Genomic DNA, 19,505 nt, shown 5'->3' with positions numbered 1-19,505 from the left:
GTCCCAGGCACTGGGTCTCCCCCTAGCCTGCACATTGGAATATCTTGGGGGAGCTTCTCAAAATCCCACTGCCCAGCCCCACGCCAGGCCAGTTGTATCCACCCAGGCTGAGGAGCACAGTTCGAGGGGAGCACTCCCCGATGGCCGCCCATTAGAAACTCCAGTGAGGCTTTCAAAAGAAAAGACTGGACCAAATCCCCGATGCAAACTGCAGGAGACTCCCCCAGGAAGCAGCGCTCTCAGAATCCCAGTGACCAGTGAGTCGCCCAGCTAAGCGCCCCGGGGTGCAGTGCCCCGGCATGCTCATGCGTACTCAGACTGCTGACCCGCAATGATCTTCAAGAACCGCCCTCACTGGCTGCAGGAGCAAAAAGACCAAGAGTGTGGGCATCGCCTGTGTTTATTTGTGGCCGTGGCCGGCCAGCCTCCACACAGCATCGGCCCCTACGGCTGCCGGCCATCACTCATACTTGCAGAAATCCTTCAGGTCCCTGGGCAGGTGGAGCCTGTCAATGGCCAGCCGGTGCACAACGCTCCTTTGGATCAGCAGGCGGCACAGAGTCTGCAAGGAGGGCACTGGGGAGAGAAGACACCAGCTGCAGGGTGGGTCCGAGAGGCGGAGCCCCTACTTCGCTCTTAACTGGGACAAATACACTCTGCTCTTTGAGTCCAGCCAACCTCGTGGGCTGTTAACGTGGTGGCTTGAGAGAAACACCTTCCCCTGTGTGCCGCTGCGCTTCTGGAACAAGGCACAGCACCCAGGGCTGCCCTTCAACCACACAGCACCTAGGGCGGGGTCTGACCCACCTCAGCCCCTCCCCCGGCCCCCACCCCCTTTAGCTCTGGCCCATGTATGTTATCAGCTCAGAGATCCTCCCCATTCAGCAGCTCTCTGCCCAGGACCTGTGAGGCCTCTAAACCGCTCTGCCTAAATCGTAAGAGCTTTTTCCAAATGAGAGACTGGCCCAGAGGCCCCGAGCAGTGGCAGAACCTGAGACCAGATCTGCGCCTTCGAACGTGGGTCCGAATTCGAATTAGCTGTCTAGGGAGTCCTAGCAGGCTCCTGTGCCCCACGCCGGGCCGGGCTTGGGGGTGTTCGCAGCCCAGGGGCCCGGGTACGTACAGCCGTACTCGAGCTGGATCAGGCGCACGCTCTTGGTGGAGGCGAATACGTCCACAACGGCGTAGAGGGGCTGCGCTGCTGGCAAGCCCCGGGCGCTGGGGCCCATGTCCTCGCCGTTGATGACGATGTGCATGTCGGCGGTGCTGTCGGGACGCGGGCAGAACAGCACGCCCAGGCGGCTGCGGCGCGCCGTCGGGGGCAGCACGTTCAGCTCGTAGAGCTGGTCCAGTAGGTGACTGTAGAGCCCCGGCCGGCTGCGGCCCACCAGCCGGTCCCGGGGAATGCGGAACTGCTCGATGCACAGATAGGGCTCCTCCAGGAGGGCCGGGGGCCGCCGGGGGAGCACGGCCTCCGCCTCCGCCTGGCCCTCCGGAGGCACGCGGTTGTGGTGGCGCGTGATGGCGAAGACCCAGGTGTGGCCCAGGCTGACCAGGTCGGGCAGCGAGAACTCGGGCACGGCAGGCAGGCTAGCGGGGTCGAGCGCCGTCAGGCCCAGGCGCAGGTGTCCGCACCAGCCCAGCTCCTTATCCTCAATCTCCACCAGGAACACCTGGCCCGGGGCCAAGGGCTCGCGACTGAAACACACGCCGTGGGCGAAACTCTCCACGCGGGTGGCCCGCGTCCCGGAGGCGTCCACGCGGATGTGGGCACCGTGCACCGGATGGAAGCGGGTGGGCGCGGGCTCGGGGCGCACGAGCCCCCAGGGCGCACCCAAGTTCACAGCGGCGGAGGCAGCGGCCATCTCGGGCAGGAGGAGGGCCAGCGGGGTTATTTTGGGCGACATGCTCAGCTGGTGACCACGGGGGCACCATGTAAGGTATTCACCCCCACCCCACTCCCGGCTCCTGTCCCTGGGGGGCTCGGCTCGGAGGTCCTAGCGCCGCTAGCTCAGCCATACAGCCTCGCACAGGGCCCACCCAGGCAGGGGGTGGAGAGGGGATCTGGCTGTCAACACCCAGCTCATGTGATCGCCCGGACCCTGACCAGGCCCTCTGGGGACCCAAGGCTATCACGTGACACTCCGCGCTCACGTGACTCGGAGTACACATGACTTCCAGTCGCCGAGCGCCTCCTGGACATCAGAGACGCGAGAAAGCAGAGGTGGAGAGGTGAGGGGGTTCCGGGCGGCTGGCAAGACTCCCCTGGTCGCGGTGCCCGGCAGCGCAGCGGGTGGGGAACTGGGGCGTCCGCTGCCCCAGCGCTGCCGGCTAGCACCGCGGAGCTAGGGAGTGCGGAAACTACAGGCCCGCGCCCTTCTTCCGCAGATGGTCAGAGCTGCTCTGTCGCTGTCGCTGCCGCCCCTGCTGCTGCTGCTCCTCACCTGGGCGCCCAGCAACCACGCAGCTCCCTCGCAGGACAAGATCGCCAGCCTCCCCGGGCTGGCCAAACAGCCGAGCTTCCGCCAGTACTCCGGCTACCTCCGCGGCTCGGGCAGCAAGCATCTGCACTACTGGTGGGCAGCTTTGCCTCCCTGGGTGGGCTGGGGGCGAAGGGCCCTGGAGTGTCCCACCAAGGGAGATAGGAGTGGCGTCGGGGAGGGCTTCAAGGGGCCCTGTGACTCGCAGTGACCCGGCCTGACCCCTTTCCCAGGTTTGTGGAGGCCCAGAAGGACCCTGAGGACAGCCCGGTGGTGCTATGGCTCAATGGGGGGCCTGGCTGCAGCTCCCTTGACGGGCTGCTCACGGAGCACGGCCCTTTCCTGGTGAGTGGAGAGCCGCTCCCTGCTAGGAACTGGAAAAAACGGCCAAAGGGCCTTGTGATCCCCACTCTTCCTGAGCCTGTTTACACCAGTCCCCACCCCTACAGGTTGACCACTCGGGCCTCCTGTGCCCATATCAAATGCCCACCATCACCCTTTCCCTCCTAGATCCAGCCCGATGGCACCACCCTGGAGTACAACCCCTATTCTTGGAATCTGGTACAGCCAGCGCTGGCGGTCTGGTGGGGAAGGGGTGGCTGGGGTCCTGGACAGGGCGGGGACATCTCCCATGGTTTTCACCACCCTTTAGATTGCCAACATGCTGTACTTGGAGTCCCCAGCCGGGGTGGGCTTCTCCTACTCAGATGACAAGCATTATGTGACCAACGACACCGAGGTGAGTCTGGGCCCCGCCACCTGCCCTGGCCTCGGATTGCTCTCCAAGGGCACACAATGTGGGGAGAAACGTAGGCCGCCAAGCCCATTTTTGGTTCTGTCACAAGCCTGGTGGTGTGGTGTGCGACCAAGTCACTTCCTCTTACACAAACCAAGTGGGTTGGTCCCATTATCTCGAAGGATCTTTTCCAGCTCAAGTGCCAATCACCTGATTCCCTCCATCTTTCCTGTCCCAGGTGGCCCAGAGCAATTACGAGGCCCTGAAGGATTTTTTCTGCCTCTTCCCGGAGTACAAGAACAATGAGCTGTTCCTGACGGGGGAGAGTTATGCAGGCGTCTACATCCCCAGCCTGGCAGTGCTGATCATGCAGGACCCCAGCATGAACCTGCAGGTGTGTCACCAGTGGAGGAGGGGAGGTCAACTGGCAAGGTCAGAAAGATCCAAGCCCTTCTCCCATCCAACCCAGTCTCCTTTGTGGCACCCCTGCTATTAAGGGACCTTGTCGTCTGAGTGCCTCTCTCCACAGGAAGCTCACTCTTACCCATGAGGCCCAAAGTTCTCTTATCTTTGAGGGACCTCACCTACCCCTACGACCACTCCAAGTTTCAACCTCCTGATTGCTGAGGGCTGGGTGTAGGTCAAGGGAGGCTCCCCTCTCTCCTCCTCCTCCAGTTGAGCTAAACTACCTTGGGTGTTTCACAGGGGCTGGCCGTGGGCAATGGCCTCTCCTCCTATGAGCAGAATGACAACTCCCTGGTCTACTTTGCCTACTACCACGGTCTCCTGGGGAACAGGTATGGGACAGGGGCCATTGGGCAACCTCAGGGCGGGCCCTGTCATAAGCTCTCAGGTGTGAAGTCCCAGGACCTTGCCCGGCCTGGTTTATTTATGAACAGGACTTGGGCTGGGGTGGTTCTGTTAGAAGGGCTTGGAGCCAAGAAGTCAATGGAAAGAGAGCAGGCGCTAAAGTGACTAAGGGCGGGAGGAAGGTGTGGCAATGGCTTCTGTAAAGATTTACAGCCTGGGAAACCCAGGAAGGCAGGTGGCCCTGCAGCCTGTCTGATCCCTGAGTTTGTGTCTCCTTGATGGCGGTGGGTTTGGCTTGGGGTTTGGAAGGAGAACTGGCTGCTTGGCTGAGGGGGCTGGGTTTGGTGGCCTCTATACCACACCCTGGGATGGAGTCCCAGTGCCCTGGGACCAGCCTTGATGGGGCATGGAGGGAGGAGCTGCAGTGGCACTCTCTGCCCTCGGGGTCTAAACACTGTCATCGTGGTCCCTGACAGGCTGTGGTCATCCCTCCAGACCCACTGCTGCTCCAAAGGCCAGTGTAACTTCTATGATAACAAAGACCCGGACTGTGTGAACCACGTGAGCTGCTGCGTCTACCCTGCCACCCTTCACCCTGGGACCCATCTCCTCCCAGGGGTGCTCCCCGGCCCCATCCTCCATTGCTTGCCTGTCCGGCACCTCTCAGCCATCTTGCGCTCTCTGGGGCACTCGATATGTGCTGGGTCCCCACAGCCGCACTGGGTTTTATCAATCCGATAGCCCTTATTGGGGGAAAGGACTTCACAATTCTCAGGGACCTGCTACCACGTGCCAAAAACACTCACTGCCATCGAGTCAATGCTGACCCATAGCGGTCCTACAGGACAGGGTGGAACTGCCTCTGCGAGCTTCCGAGGCTCGCTCTTGGCGGCCCAGTTTTTCTCCCATGGAGCGGCTGGTGGTTTCAAACTGCTGGCCTTTAGGATTGCAGCCCTACTTGTGAGCAGGACACCACCAGGGCCCCCACCACGTACCAGGTGCTGCGTACATGCCCACTGTGTGGCCCAGGCGTCCTCTCAGGCTCCTGCTGCAAGGAGCACCGCCCTAGCCAGGGCCCCAGCTGAGGAAACCGAGGCTGGGAATGTGGAAGTCCCTTTGCTTCAAGTCCAAGTGCCCTGAAGTGAAGGGCAGCTGGGGCCTGAACTTCCGGGTGGGAGAGTCCCTCCACGGGGACCTGTGACAAGTGGAGGAAGCGGGGTGGCGGGAGGTGAAGTCTGAAGTGGCAGTGAGTGGAACCCCCGGGACAAGTCGGCCAGTGGTGGAGAGGCCCGGGGTCAGGAAAGCAGTGGCTCCGTGTGTCCTTACAGCTTCATGAAGTGTCGCACATCGTGGGGAGTTCCGGTCTCAACATCTACAACCTCTATGCCCCCTGTGCCGGCGGGGTCCCCGGTCACATCAGGTAGGCCCTGCCGTGTGTCCCTTGCCCCCCTCCCCCCGACCCCACCGCAGGGGCTCAGGCACCCATGCCCCAATCCCCTGCAGGAAGGAGAAGAACACCGTCGTGTTCCATGACCTGGGTAACATCTTCACTCGCCTGCCCCTTAAGCAGGCTTGGTATCAGGTGTGTGTGGTGGTAGTTGGGAGGGGTGGGGGTGGCCTTCCTCCCCACACGGCAAGGGGCAGGGGGCCTTCGAAGGCTGACTGGCTGCTCTGTGCCCCCAGACCCTGCTGCGTTCTGAGGGTAAGACGCGCCTGGATCCCCCGTGCACCAACAGCACGGCCATGTCCACCTACCTCAACGACCTTGGTGTGCGGAAGGCCCTGCACATCCCCGCGCAGCTGCCCGAGTGGGATGTGTGCAAGTGAGACGGGGACTGGAGGGGCGGGCGCCTCTGCCTAGTGCTGCTCAGGGAGCCCAGTGGGCATTTGGGGCCAGGGCATGGAGCACCCCAGGCCTCTGACTGGTTATCTTTCAGCCAATTTGTTCAAAAATGGCCAAATTAGAGGTTACAATATAGATGCCCTCTGTCAACGTGGTAGGTAGCCACTGTCCCAAGTCCCTCGAGTCCCACCTCAGGCCATTCCCAGGTGCCCAGATCCCCTTGGAGCCAGGGGGTAATGGGGGCTGCTGACTGATTGGTGCCCACACGCTACTCAGCTGGGACTCGAAACTTGCTGACTCTGGGCACGAAATACCAAACCCCAGTTCCTCTGACAACCACCAAGCTGACCCTAGACATTGCTCAATGAGAGAAGGTTGAGAATTATGGAACCTCAGCACCTCCATCCCGACAAAGGAATGGGCCAGGGGCCTGTGGCAGCCAGCTGCCTGTCCCCCAGGCAGGAGAGGTCCCAGCGGCTCACTTTCTCCCCTTCCCCGGTCTTCTACTCCCTGGCAGCTTTTTTGTGAACCTGCAGTACCGCCGCATCTACCAAACCATGAACGCCCAGTACCTCAAGCTGCTCAGCTCCCAGGTGAGTGGGCGAGGCCCTGCTGGGCCCACCAGGATCCTCAGGATCCTGGAGCAGCAGGACAAGGCTCCTGAGGCCCCAAGAGGGGAAGAAGTCACTTGCCCCAGGTCCTGCAGTTGGCAGTTCGGGATTGAAACCCAATCAGTTGCCTGATGCTCTGCTGTCAGAGCCTGAGGGGCCTGGGTCCACCAAGGGGTCTTCAAGGTGGGGAATGCATGACCAGACGGACAAAAGGAGGTGCAGGGTTGGAGGACCTCCCAGGTCACAGGAAGCATGGCAGAACCAGGCTAGACCCAGGATCTGCAGCAGTGGCACCAGAAGTAGACTACCTGGGTACAAGTCCCATTCCCAGCCTGGTGACCCTGGGCAAGCTTTGTAGCTGCCCATTTTGCCATGTATCACTGCCATCAAGTCCATGCCAACTCACAGCAACTCTGGGACAGGGTAGAACAACTGCCCCTGTGGGGTTTTCAAGTCCATAACTCTTGGTGGGAGTAGAAAGCCTTTTCTGTCTCCCGTGGAGCGGCTGGTGGGTTCAAACCGCTGACTCCATGGTTAGCAGCTCAATGTGTATCCACTACTCAGGGCTCCTTTGCCACGTCTGCGATGGGAGAAGAAGGGGATGGGTAAAGCGTGTAATAGCATGTCAGAAATGTCCTGAGAGCAGCCAGCACCCCCTGAGAGTGGCCTGTCCATCCTGTCCAGCTGGTCCCTGGAGTCCCCAGAGGGGAAGGTCTTCTCCCTGGGTAAGGTGTGGGGCCTAGCTTATTCTGGAAACCCCACCCCTGCCCCGCTGCAGAAGTACCGGATCCTGGTGTACAATGGCGACGTGGACATGGCCTGCAACTTCATGGGGGATGAGTGGTTTGTGGACTCCTTGAACCAGAAGGTAAGGCGCAGTACCTGGGTCTGAGGTCCAGGGTCGGCGGTGCACGCAGGGCTGGTGGTTTGGTTTGCAGCCCTCCAAGAGCAAGCATGGAGGGCAGTGCCAGCTCAGAGGCCCCTGGCACTGAGAGCTTTCCTGGGGGCGGGGCAGATGGAGGTGCAGCGACGGCCTTGGCTGGTAAAGTTGGGGGACAGCGGGGAGCAGATTGCTGGCTTCGTGAAGGAGTCCACCAACATCGCGTTCCTCACCATCAAGGTAGGTGCACCCCCGCCCCACCCTCCCTGCCAGCTCTGCCCTGCTGGGCTACTGCCTGGCCTCTGTAAGGGTTGTTGTTTTGCGGGGGGACGGGGTGCAGGGTGGGAAGGGTGGAGGACTAGATCGCTGGCCAGAGGGAGCCGGTGGGCTGAAGGCAGTAGCCATGGTTGAGGGCCAAGATGGGAGCGGTGGGTGGGCGCCAGAACCTCCACAGGATGCTCGTTCTCCGCTCCTCAGGGTGCCGGACACATGGTCCCCACCGACAAGCCCCAGGCTGCCTTTGCCATGTTCTCCCGCTTCCTGAAGAAACAGCCGTACTGATGACCTGGGGAACCAGCCAGCCCCCTACTTCCTGACCGGGCCCTCCAGCCCCTCCCCCAGGAGTGGGGGGCCTCCTGTATGCACATGGCCTGTGGGGGGCAGGGCCCTGCCTCCAGACCCGCTCTCCCAAACCCCCAGCATCCCAGAGGGCACCAGTGCCTCACAGACAACCCAGGGGGAGTTAGCACTTTATTCCTGCAGCAGACCCCGTGGAGGGCAGGGACCCTGGTCCCCTCTCTTGCTTAATGCCTTCCAATGCACTGATCCCCTTCCAAGGCCCCAGCTGAGCTCAAGGGTAGGGGTGGGGGGCGGGTTCCTGAATAGATGGATAGATGGATCGTAATTGATGGATGGACTGGTTGTGGAATTAAACTGACAAACCTCCAAATCTTGTCTTCTCTGTATCACCAGAAGGCAGGGGCGGGGAACTGGGGGGGCCAGGGTCAAGGGCTACTCTAGTGGGTGGAGGGGTGGGGAAGCGAGTATTGGAGCCCAGAGTCCACAATGGCAGCTCCCAGCCTCAGGTCAGAGGACTGCCGCTGCTGGGGAGGGAGGCGGGGTGCTGGGGACCTGGAGGTCCTTGGTGCCCGCAGGCCGCCGGTACTTCTCAATCACCTCACGCAGCCCCTTGGCAAAGTGCAGGTCGGCCCCAATGGTGAGGAAGCCCTGTGCAGGAGGCAGGGGGGTGTCTCATTCCCTCGGAGAGAGAAAGGGGGGGGCTCCAGACTGGTAGGAGAGTGGGCAACACAGGGGTGAGAGGAGCAGGGGGCGGAGGTTGCAGAAGGCTTTCTGGACTGGGTGACCACCTAGGTCAGGAGGAGCTGGGGGTGGAGGGGGAAGAGGACCCACGGAGAGGGCGTGGCCTGGGCAAAGGCCCGGAGCTGGCTGGTGCCGGATGAGAGTGGGCAGGTTGAGGGAAAGAAGGGGTGGGGTCTGGCCCTAGAAGGCAGGCGTGGGGTAGAACTGCCCACATGCGTCCGCACTCACCAAATGGTTCTGCACCACCTCCCGCACAAAGGTAATGCCCTCAGGTAGGGGGATCTGCACTCCGCGCAAGGTGCGCTCTGCAGGGGAGCAGCAGGCTCAGGCTGGGCCTGCACAGCGGCCCTCCCCTTCACACCCAGCCCTGCCTACCCTACCTTTCTCCTCCCCCAGCAGCCCTCCCCCCGCCCCGCTCCCCTCCTCATCCCCCCCCCCCCCCCCGTCTTACTGTTGAGCAGAGGCATCACCCCGATCCGCAGCATGGTCTTCAGGGGGCTCTGCAAAGGGATCAGCTGCAGGGAGGAGAGGGTGACGTCAGAGCAGCTGCCCACCGCTGACCCCTGACCCCAGCCCCGGCCACCCCGCCATGCCCTACTCACTGCCAGTGACTCGATTGCCGACTGGTTCGAGTAGATTCGAAACCTGCAGAGAGAAGTGTGGAGTGGGCACGCTGCCATCCTCCCTGCCCACCACCAGTCCCCGGGTCAGTCTGAGATGGAGTCCCTCCCAGAAAACCTGTCCTCGTCTCTCTCTCTAGCTTTCCGCCACCTCCCCCCTCCTTAGCTACCATGTCTTTGACGAGCACTTCCTCCACGCCAGACTCCTGTGGGTAGCTTTGTACGTGCTGTGAATTTTCAGGGGACAAAGCTTGGTGTTTATTCTCTGCCGAACACGAACCATGCATGCGTGTTCTTCCCCCCACCCCCAAGTGAATTGGTGCCCACTCACAGTGAGTGACCCTGTAGGACAGGGTAGAACTGCCCCATGCATCTCCGAGACAGATCAGCCCATTGGGTGGCCACTAGGCCACCTGCCAGGGTCACTTGCGTGCACTTGACAAACGTGAACCGTCATTAGACCACAAATGGGTTCCAGATGTCAGCTGCCTTTCTCTAAATAACAAGCAGACAGGGGTACTCTTCTGAGCGGGACTTTGGAAGGTGAAGAAAACAAGGCCCGGAGAGATTAAGTCCTTTGCGTCAGGCCACACAGCTTGTAAGTGGCAGGGCCAGACGCTGGGCACGAAGCCCTTCACCCTGCAGTGCTTCCTCAGACTCCCCGGATAAAGGCTTGCCTGTGATCTGCACACACACCACCCCCACAGGGGCCACCACTAGGTACTTCAAATCCCCCTCACCCCCCGGTGCCTTGGAGGAAAGGCCTGGCAATCTGCATCTGAGAACTCAGACGCGTCTACCGGCAGTTCACAGTTCCTCTCTCACGACACCTGTGGGGTGCCGCCATCCAGCGCCCACTTGGGTTTGGGTTTCAGGGCCCCGAGGCGAATAAGCATTTGACGCGCATGGCTAATGCTCCTGAGGAGCCAGTCAGCCCCTCGGAGTGAGGGACGGTCCTCCCTGGACAGCACAGCCCTGGAAAGTAGCTGCTATCCACACCTGTGTCTAAGAGGCAAGGGAAAGGCAGCTTAGGCCGCGGCTTTTCCTCAGCGTCCCTAGGCGAGTACATTACGCTGCGGCTTCGGCAGGAGCCTCCCTGGGCCAGCCCGCACCTCCTGCCTCCGGCCCCAGAGAAGCCTGCTTTCAGAGCACTTCATGCGCAGTGACACGCCAAGGCCCAGAGGGACACACAGTGACACCCAGGGATGGCTTTCAGTTCCCCAACTCTACTGAGCAGGGGGACCATCCTGCAGCCGCAGAGGCTCGGAGAGGGCGATGGCTGCCCGGGACCATCCCGGCGTACTTGCGCAGGTCCAGCTGGGTGCGCAGGGCCTTGCCCCGGAGTGCCATCTTGGCGCTGAGCCAGACGTCCTGTGGGGAAAGAGAGAGGGCTGTGCCACGCTGGAGAGGCATGCGACCCACTTCTCCTTGGCCCCGGGCAGCCCTCCCTCTGGCGGCCGCACCATGGTCATGCTGGACAGCTGGACCTCAGGCTGGTCGGGCGGGACCAGGGCGATGGTGACGCTGGCAGTGACTGCGATGGTGGTTCCCGACGGTTTGATGGTGCAGCGCGGGGGTGCCGTCACCCGCAGCTCCAGCTTCAGCGGGGAGTCAAGCACTGCCGGACTCTGGGGACAGTGGGCAGAGTGAGTCAGGTCCCAGCCCTGTTCCCTCTGGAGGCCTCTGTAGAGAGGGGAGGATCTAGCCTCTGCCCTCTGGGAGCCTCTCACTGCTGTCGAGTTGAGTCTGACACACAGTGGCCTGTAGGACACGGTAGAACTGCCCCTGAGAGTTTCTGAGGTTAACTCTACAAGGGAGTGGAAGGCCTCTGCTTGCTCCCTCGGAATGGCTGGTGGCTTCGAACTGCTGACCTTGCAATGAGCAAGCCTGGTCTGGCTTCCATAACCCTTCCAGACCTGCCTGCGTCTCTGTGCCTTTGTCCTTCTCTTTGCTTAGCTGGACTGTCACCCTCGAGAGCCATCTCAGGGACGGTCTCTGCATGAACCACCTAGCCTCGGTGTGTCTCTTTTTGGCGAAACTGCTGGGCTCTTTCCTCCCAGTAGCCAAGGCTAGAAAAGGTTTCCCCCCTCACCAGATGGGCTTCACAACACTCCACGCATCCCCGCTGCTTCAAGCCTCACATTAACGGGAGGCAGGTACTGTTGCCACCCCCGTTTGAGAGAAGCCGAGAGGACACAATGAAGGAACTTGTCCAAGGTCACTGAGTTATTAAGAAGCAGAGTTGGGATTAGGATGCGGGCAGGATGCGACAGTCCGGGCTCTTCCTTGTCCCTAAAGGTGGCCTGCTGCCCAAGATGGCAATACAAACAGACAAACAGCAGCGACGGACTGTGTGCCAGGTGCTGCTCTCCTGTGTGACTCACCCGCCCTCCTCATTGCTCCATGGGACTGTACATCAGAGAGCCAGGCAGACCCGGGAGCTCACATTCAGAGCCAGGTTCAAGTCTCAGCTCCCCAGTCACAACACTGAAGCCAGGGCATATCCTTTCATGATATTGAAATCATTAACCCCTGTGCCCGTCACCTCCCAGGAGACAAGGACACACAGACCCCAGGAAAGCCTCACCGACAGCCAAGGCTAGGCCCTCCCACCCTCCATCCTCACCACGGGCCTGTGGGAGACACAGGGACCAGAAGTTGGCACCCCACCTACACGCTCCTGCGAACCACTCAGCGATGAAGAAGGCGTGGCCACGGGCAAGAACCCAGGCTTTCTGTCTGCAGCCGGGCCGCCCCACCTTCCAGCCATATCCCTCCCTTCCCCCAGCGCTCACCAGAAGGACAATGCTCCCAAAGTAGGTGGCCCGAAGCAGCATGTCCAGATCGTGGGGCACCTGGACAGGCAATGGGGGAGACGAGGTCACCAGGAGCTGTCCCTGCCTTGCACCCCACTCCCACCACCGCAGGGGCCCTGGTGTACCTTGTCCCCGACCAGAGAGAGCCGCAGAGCCCCGGCCCGGAAGTAGCTCTCCATGGCCGAGTCGAAGAAGGACTCTGAGAAGGCCACGTACACCATGCGCTCCTCCTCCTGCAGCTGGGGCTCCACCGCCCGGTTGGGTAGGCTCCAGTTGCTCTCAGCCAAAGGGAAGAAGGACCCCTGGGGTGGGAGTCAGGGTTAAGATAGCTTGACTCTGCACCGAGGCTGACCAAGGTGTCTCCTCGCCCTGTCCCAGTCCTGAGGGCCCAGGTGCTACCCACGAGGGACTTACATCTCTTAAATCAGGCAGCACCACAAAAGGGCAGCCGGGAGCTGCAAGGGGGTGACCCCACCCACTGGATCAGGGCAGACGCCACAAGGCGGGGCATTTGAGTGGGTCTGGGAAGCTGGATGGCAATAGTATTAATAGCTACTATTGGAGATAGGAAAAATATATGTCATTGATCAAGGGTTCACCAGGGTGTGTTTATTGACACACAAGCTTCCTCTGGAAGGGACCAGACCAAAATCCCCAACTCACTGCCATCGCGGCGATGCTGACCCCTATCTACAGGGCACGGAAGAACTGTCCCCGTGAGCTTCCAAGACTAATTCTCTGCAGGCGTAGACAGCCCCATCTTGCTCCCGTAGTGGTTTCGAACTTTTGGCCTTACGGTGAGAGGCACTGCTATGCCGCACTGAGGGCAAGGACTGCACCTCTGCCCTCCTAGCTACATGGTAACAATTACGTGTTGGATACAATTTAAACTCTGTAAGGAAATCAGATCCTTTAAGTGCAGAGAACACATCCATGGGGTGTGTCTTCTTACTGTACTTGTTCCAGGGAACAAGGAGCCTGGGTGGCACAACGATCAGCTGCTGACTCAAAGGTGGGTGGCTGAAACCCACCCAGTGGTGCTGAGGGAGCGAGACCTGCCCTTCTCAAGAGCGCAGCCTAGCACAGCAATGGGGTCACTATGAGTGAGTCAGCCTTGACTCGGCACCTCACTGCTGCAACATCATGGAGAAACAGGCACGGGAGGCGTGAGCCGAGTTTGAGTGTCGGCGCTCTGAAGCCTGCATGATTCCACCAGGAGGAGCTAAGGGTACCCGTTATGAACAAGGCTGGTCCCATGCTAGTGGTGTGGCCTTGGGCAAGGGGCCTAGCTCTCTAAGTAGGTCTCACTGTCCTCCAGTGGGTATAAGATGAGCACCTGGCCCTGCGTTCTAAAAAGATGAACTGAGCTCATGGGCAATCAATCGTTTTATACGGCCAACCCCTTCCAAAGGAAGTAAGAGCGGTGCACGCAGAAGTCCCGAGGTGGAAAAAAAAACAAGCCTACTAGCAGAGTCAGTTCTCATTCATAGCGCCCCTATAGGACAGGGTGGAACTAACTCTCAAGCCTCATCTTTCTCTCGAGGAGTGGATAGTGGGTTTGAACTGCTGACCTTGCCATTAACAGTCCAACACTTAACCCACCACCCCACCTGGGCTCCTAAGGTCAGAAGCATGAGGCATAGTTGGGGGGAAAGGAGCTGTAGAGAAAGAGAAAGTTAAAAGGAGGGAGTGCGGGGGTGGGGACAGGCAGCATTAAGAAGGCTTCCAGTGTCAGACCCAGGAGGTTGGGCCCATCTCTTTAGGCACCCGGGAACCATGGCATTCTACTGGACTGGCCTCCTCCGAGCTGTGCCCTAGCAACTTAGGGAAGGAGGGAACAAGAAGGGGTCTGGTAGGGAGGTCGGGGGCACCCCGGCAGGCAGCTCACCCGGAATTCCATGTCCAGGTTGCTGGCAGAGGCCACAGGATCCTTCAAGAGGGAGTAGTCAATGCCCACGAGCTCGTCCACAGGCCCTCTCACTGAAGGAAAGGCGCAAGTCACTCAAGGCTGTGTGACGGTGGGTAAGATGCTGAGCCTCTCTGGGTCTCAGTTCCTCCTCCACAAAAGGTGGGTACCAGGACTGCCTTCACAGGGCTGCTCTGAGGACTGATGGGCTTTTCAGTCTGGCTGCATCAACCACCAGGACTACGGGGGTTCTGCAAGTCACGGCCTGCAGGATGGGCAGCAATCCCCTTTTCGGGTTGATTTCCCCCCCTCTCATCCCCTCGGGTCTCCATGCGGGGCGTGACAGGGCAAGGTCTCAGCCCCGCTCACAGGCAGAGGCGTTTGTTTGTTTGGAAGAAAGCAATTCCCAGTGTTTCACGATTTGAGCACCTACTAAACACCAGATGGTGAACAAGGGGCCCCGGCGGGAGGCTCCAAGAGCAGGGAGCACTGACCTGATGCCACCCAGCAAGTGGGAAGAGGTGGCCAGATATGAACTCCTGGCTGGGCGGCACAAGGGCTTAGATGGGCCCCACTGCACGCCAGCCTGTTCCCCACTGCCACTCCAGCCCCTCAGCACCAACTCACCAGGCACGGTGGCCAGGAGGGAATTGAGCAGAACCATCCCTGCGTGGTGCAGCACCGGGCAGATCTGGGGATGGGGTTGGGGGTGGGGGCTCCACAGTCAGGGCCTTCTCAGGCAAAGCCCGACCCTGAGGTCTATCTCCACTCCCCCCTGCCCCGACACTGCCCCCACCTGCTGGTTAAGAAGGAAGCGCATCCCCGAGGCGATGAGCGTGTAGAGAAAGTCATACACCTTCCTGTGGGGAGACAGGGGGCCAGCTGAGCCCAGACCCTGCCCCTCCCACAGCTCAGGTCCAGGAGGAGTCCCAGGACCCAGAGATGCAGCGCTGGGCCTTCATGCCCACCAGACTGATTCTCAAGACCTTCTCTCCTGTGCCCCGGCCACCCCCCCATACCCCCCCACATTCACCACAGCTCCCCCTCTTGCTCTGAGCCGCCTACCTCCGTCATGGTCACCCTCTCACCCCCACCTCAATGCTCTCTGGCCTGTTCTGACTCTGAATTCCTCCTCTTCCAGGCAATCAGCCCAGAGGACAACCCCTCTGAACCGACAGAGTCCTGCCTCCGTCCTCTCTCATGGCTCAGATGACAAAGGTGGTGGCCCTCAGTGGGGCTCGGAGCTCCTTTTGGGGTCCTCAGGGCCCAGAATCCATCTACATTGCTGAAGAAATTAAAAACTGACATCTGATGGTAAATCTGCCATCTTCGAACCAGCGAAGGTGCCCTTCTCAGCACACCCTCCTGAGCTACTGGCCTAAGAAACCCACTCCGGGCCCCAGTGTGGGGATGCTAGCCAGCAGCAGTCCTTTCCCCTAAGAGACTAGCACTGTCCTGAGCATCCCCGATATGCCAGGTCCCGGGCTACAGACCTTCCCCCTAGAGTGACTCAAATGAGCCTCACAGAATGGGTTCGGGCGTCACCCCGTTTTACAGCAGAGGAAATGGAAGCACAGGGCTTCCTGGGCCTCGCTCAAGGGCACGCTGCCAGGAGGACTTGGACCCTGGGGTCTGACTCTCAAGCCTGTGCCCTTTACATGGCACCAGGGGCTAGGGGGTGGGGATGGGTGGTGTGTTGAGGTGCAAGATGGGGCTTACCTGAAGGTGCCCCCGAAGGCTGCGTGCGTTTTGGCGACAAAGGCCTGGCAGGAGATGTTGGACACCCTGATCTGCCCACTGGGGTCCCGGGAGAGCTGCAGCCCAGTGTAGATGGAGACACCCTCAGCCGAGGCGTTGATGTAACCGCCATCGTAGCTGCCAATAGGGGGTTAATGTTCACTGCAGCAGGGAGCTGACCCAGGCCTCCCCTGCCCCATCCAGCTTCACACATCGTCTCCACTTCCTCCAAGTCTGCCAGACACCCACCAACCCTCACGTCCAGGATGGGGAGCTGAGGGTCTGTCTGAAAGGCCCAGCCCTCCTGTCCCACCCTCCCGAGGCGGAGCATCCTCACAAGAACCAGTAGAGCAGCTGTCTCCGGAAGTTCAGTCCCAAGGAGGCATTGGTGATCTGCAAGACCAGTTCCTGTTCCGGCTGGAAGTGGAGCTCAGAAGAGGTCAGCTGCAACTCTGTGACCTTCATACTGCACGAGACCCACAGAGTCAGAGTCAGAGCGAGGCACAGGCCAATGAGACCAGGGCCTGGTCCAGCCCTCAGGGTCAGGGGGAGACCCACCCAGTGACGGGCAAGTCCCTTCCTCTCCTAGCTCGAGCCTGGGAAGTTGGTTTAGGGATGAATTCTCTTCCTCAGGCCTTCAAGGGTCTGGCCTGGGTTTGAGAAGCTCTGAGATTAGTTGATCAGGGAGCCCTGGTGGCATCGAGGCTGCTAACTGCACATCAGCAGGTGGAAACCACCAGCCGTGCCGCAGGACAAAGAGCTTTCTCCTCCCACCAAGAGTCACGGAAACTCGCAGGGCAGTTCCACCCTGTCCTACAGCGGAGCTAAGAGTCGGCATCCACCCGATGGCAGTGAGGGAAGATTAGATGGTCCGGGCCAGGCGCTACAGGTGAGCGTGGTGAGGGAAGATTAGATGGTCCGGGCCAGGCGCTACAGGTGAGCGTGGTGCTGCCTCCACTCTCCTTCCATACCCTAGGGTTACCTGATCTGGTCTTATTATATTTTTGATCATTTTATTGGGGGCTCATATGGCTCTTAATCACAATATATACATGCATGCATCCATTGTGTCGAGCACATTTGTACATCTGTTGCCATCATCATTTTCAAAACACTTTCTACTTGGGCCCTTGGTATCGGCTCCTCATTTTTTTACCCTCCCTCCGGAACCCTTGATTATTTATAAATTATTATTTTTCCATGTCTCTCCCCTCACCCACTTCTCTGCTGCCCATCCCCCAGGGAGGGGTTATATGTAAATCATTGTGGTCAAGTCCCCTTTTCTCCCCCCACCTTCCCCTTACCCTCCTGGCATCTCCACTCTCATTATTGGTCCTGAGGGATTTATCTGTCCTGGATCACCTGTATTTCCAGCTCTTATCTGTACCCATGTACATCCTCTGGTCTAGCTGGCTTTGTAAGGTAGAATTGGGATCATAATAGTGGGGGGAGAGGAGGGAAGGAAGTATTAAAGAACTAGAGGAAAGTTGTTTGTTTTATCGGTGCTATACTGCAACTGACTGGTTCGTCTCTCCCTTGTGACCCTTCTGTAAGGGTATGTCCAATTGTCTACAGATGGGTTTTTGGTCTCCACTCTGGTCTTTAACTGGCTCCTTGGCCTTCACCTCCACCATCTAAGCTCCGCTCCATCTCCCAGTGTTCCATGCACCATCCTAACCAAGGTTCTCCTCTTTACCCCCGGGATCAGTCCCCTGCACCTCCAGCCCAGGGTGCCCCAGCGCCACACAGATCCCTCCCACTGGGCCCTGGTTTCACCTCACTACCAAGGGTCATGCTTTTCCTGCCCCCACCCACACCTTCTAGGCTCCGCCTACCTGCTTGGCCCAGCCTCGTCACTGCCCCACTATTCATGCACTAAGTAGTCAGCCATCTAGCCTTCCGAGACTCCGGGTCACCTAGGCCCCTCCTTCACCCCAGAGGCCCCGCCCCAGACCCACCCACCCCTGCAGAGTCGGACTCACTCTGAGATGTTGTAATAAAAGTGTCCCTCACGGCCCCGAAGGTCGGGAATGGTGATGGTCTCCAGCTCATGCTCCAGAAAGCGCAGCCCCTCCTGCTTCACTGAGACAGCAGGGAGACCCTTAGCGCAGGGCCCATCGCGGGGTGGGGGGTGGTTGGGGGGGGTGGGGGGGTGGTTGAGGGGGGGAAAGACCACCCCAGCCCTGCGCCCCCGGCCCTCGCGTCCTCACCCAATTCCAGCGCCTGGGAGGTGATGCGAATCTTGCAGCCGGGGAGCTCCGCGTGCGTGCCTGCCAGCAGCGCCAGCAAGAGGGCCCCGCAAAGGGCCATGGCGAGCGGGCCTGGCGGGGAGGGGGTCACGCGAGTCATCGGGGCCGCCTCAGCCCACGCCTCGGGCGTCCCACCCCGAGAACGGGCTGACCCCATGGGTGTTCTGTAGATAGCTCGTCGGGGACCAACCACGTTGCAACCAATAACATTGCCTCCGTCGGGCAGATGGGGAAATTGAGGCTCAGAGAGGCGCAGCGACTAACGCTCGCTCGGAGAGGATTTGAGGCCAAGGGAGGGAGAGGCCCCACGGTTCCCTCGTGCCCCCCCCCCACCGCGTGACGTTGGGACCTCAGCGGAGTAGCCCGGGGCCAGCTCGGGCTTGCGCGTTGTCAAGACAACGGCTGCAAGCGCATTCCTGGGGGGGTCGGCTGGCTCCCCCGGGTCCTAAACCCTGCATTGCAGGCCTCTGCCCGGCACCCCCCATTTCAGCGCCCTCCCCCGCCGATTCTCCCCACACCTGGGTTCAGTGGACTACGGGGTGGGGTGAGGTAGAGGCGCCCTTCAACTCACGCAGCCGGGAGACCTGGGAACCTGGGACGGCGAGATCACCTGGGTGGCGGGCAGCGCTGGGATCCGGGCGACGGGGTCTGGCGGGCTGTGCGGTTCCAGAGCCTTTATACAGCCAGGGGTGCCCCCCCTCTTCCCCCTTTTTCCCTCCTCCCCGGGGCCTGGGAGGGGACAGGGCGGGACGCTGGCAGCCTGGAGGGTGGAGAGGGCGGTACAGGCAGACCAGTGACCAGCCCTGGAGACCCGTGCCTCCCCCTTTTCCCCTCACCCCCACCCCTCATCGCTTTGCCGCAACAGGCCCGGGTTCTTTGCTGTGGCCTTGGTTCAAATCCCAATTCCTCATTGCTTCCTGCCTGGTCCTGGGCAAGTCACTTCACTTTGGTCGCTGAGCCTCAGTTTCCTCATCTGACAAAATGGGGGAATACAGCAAGGAGCTCTTACACCTTTGCAGCCCATCCCCTGGCACGAAGGCATTTCCCCCCCTTCTTTGCCACATCTCACCAGGCCCCTATCAGCCTGTGCATTGCCGCTGGAGTCCCTGAAGCCACTCTGCGCTGGGACCCAAGGGCTGAGGACCCTGCTGGCAGAGTGGAGCACCTCTGGGGGACAAGCCCACAGAATTGGGGGTACTCCCTTGGAGTTGGAAGCTTGCATTTTGTTCTCCTTTACTGCCTGCAGCCCCCCAGCCTCCTAGGACAGGCCTGGGGGTGGGGGTATCATTGTCAAATGGTCACTGATCGATGAGCACATATTGAGCCGCAAGTTTTCACAAACTCTATTCTAGGTAAGATACTGCACTCATCCTGGTTTGCCCAGGACGCCTGGTTTTGAAACTGGAAGCCCCCATTTATGGGAACACACACACACACACACGCACGCACATACACTCACACTCTCCCATAAACCCGAACAACTCATCACCTCCTTTT

General features: G+C 60.2%; 3 protein-coding genes across 7 annotated transcripts; 1 reads left to right on the top strand and 2 right to left on the bottom strand.

Moving 5' to 3' along the window:
* Nucleotides 1-389: 389 nt before the first annotated feature.
* On the bottom strand, nt 390-2,126 carry NEURL2 (neuralized E3 ubiquitin protein ligase 2). Its single transcript, XM_075528687.1, has 2 exons — nt 1,124-2,126; nt 390-576 (listed from the first exon to the last, which is right to left on the bottom strand). The coding sequence occupies exons 1-2, from the start codon at nt 1,905-1,907 to the stop codon at nt 461-463; spliced, it is 900 nt and encodes a 299-aa protein (XP_075384802.1). The 5' UTR covers nt 1,908-2,126; the 3' UTR covers nt 390-460.
* CTSA (cathepsin A) lies at nt 2,080-8,309 on the top strand. Of its 2 annotated transcripts, none has more exons than XM_075528685.1 (15): nt 2,080-2,232; nt 2,389-2,576; nt 2,714-2,825; nt 2,991-3,041; nt 3,133-3,219; nt 3,455-3,610; nt 3,922-4,013; nt 4,503-4,587; nt 5,355-5,446; nt 5,530-5,608; nt 5,710-5,849; nt 6,387-6,462; nt 7,259-7,348; nt 7,496-7,600; nt 7,838-8,309. In XM_075528685.1, the coding sequence occupies exons 2-15, from the start codon at nt 2,389-2,391 to the stop codon at nt 7,919-7,921; spliced, it is 1,437 nt and encodes a 478-aa protein (XP_075384800.1). In that variant the 5' UTR covers nt 2,080-2,232; the 3' UTR covers nt 7,922-8,309. The 2 variants fall into 2 exon arrangements, with proteins under 2 accessions (XP_075384800.1, XP_075384801.1); XM_075528686.1 differs by having other exon boundaries at nt 2,156-2,224.
* PLTP (phospholipid transfer protein) lies at nt 8,094-18,751 on the bottom strand. 4 transcript variants are annotated; one of them, XM_075528684.1, is made up of 16 exons: nt 18,619-18,751; nt 17,970-18,080; nt 17,742-17,841; nt 16,097-16,225; nt 15,742-15,897; nt 14,819-14,882; nt 14,650-14,713; nt 14,005-14,096; nt 12,242-12,418; nt 12,096-12,155; nt 10,764-10,928; nt 10,604-10,671; nt 9,283-9,325; nt 9,132-9,195; nt 8,909-8,985; nt 8,094-8,587 (listed from the first exon to the last, which is right to left on the bottom strand). In XM_075528684.1, exons 2-16 carry the CDS (start codon nt 18,067-18,069, stop codon nt 8,447-8,449), a joined length of 1,500 nt encoding a protein of 499 aa, XP_075384799.1. In that variant the 5' UTR covers nt 18,070-18,080; nt 18,619-18,751; the 3' UTR covers nt 8,094-8,446. The 4 variants fall into 4 exon arrangements, with proteins under 4 accessions (XP_075384799.1, XP_075384797.1, XP_075384798.1 ...); XM_075528682.1 differs by having other exon boundaries at nt 18,580-18,733; XM_075528683.1 differs by having other exon boundaries at nt 18,527-18,656.
* Between the last annotated feature and the right edge of the window lie 754 nt (nt 18,752-19,505).

Source organism: Tenrec ecaudatus, chromosome 12, assembly GCF_050624435.1.
Source record: "Tenrec ecaudatus isolate mTenEca1 chromosome 12, mTenEca1.hap1, whole genome shotgun sequence".
NCBI classification, from domain to species: Eukaryota; Metazoa; Chordata; class Mammalia; order Afrosoricida; family Tenrecidae; genus Tenrec; species Tenrec ecaudatus.
The sequence above is the reverse complement of the archived record's forward strand: the minus strand, read 5'-3'. Positions and strand labels throughout refer to the sequence as shown.

Coding starts and splice junctions, on each gene's coding strand:
- CTSA (XM_075528686.1), top strand. CDS start 2,171: ATGACTTCCAGTCGCCGAGCGCCTCCTGGACATCAGAGACGCGAGAAA. Junction 3,042..3,132: donor ACCCCTATTCTTGGAATCTG/GTACAGCCAGCG, acceptor ACCACCCTTTAG/ATTGCCAACATGCTGTACTT. Junction 5,850..6,386: donor CCCGAGTGGGATGTGTGCAA/GTGAGACGGGGA, acceptor ACTCCCTGGCAG/CTTTTTTGTGAACCTGCAGT.
- PLTP (XM_075528680.1), bottom strand. CDS start 18,165: ATGGGGTCAGCCCGTTCTCGGGGTGGGACGCCCGAGGCGTGGGCTGAG. Junction 16,226..17,741: donor TTTTATTACAACATCTCAGA/GTGAGTCCGACT, acceptor GGTCTCGTGCAG/TATGAAGGTCACAGAGTTGC. Junction 9,326..10,603: donor ACCCAGCTGGACCTGCGCAA/GTACGCCGGGAT, acceptor TTCTCTCTGCAG/GTTTCGAATCTACTCGAACC.
- NEURL2 (XM_075528687.1), bottom strand. CDS start 1,907: ATGTCGCCCAAAATAACCCCGCTGGCCCTCCTCCTGCCCGAGATGGCC. Junction 577..1,123: donor GATCCAGCTCGAGTACGGCT/GTACGTACCCGG, acceptor TTCTCTCCCCAG/TGCCCTCCTTGCAGACTCTG.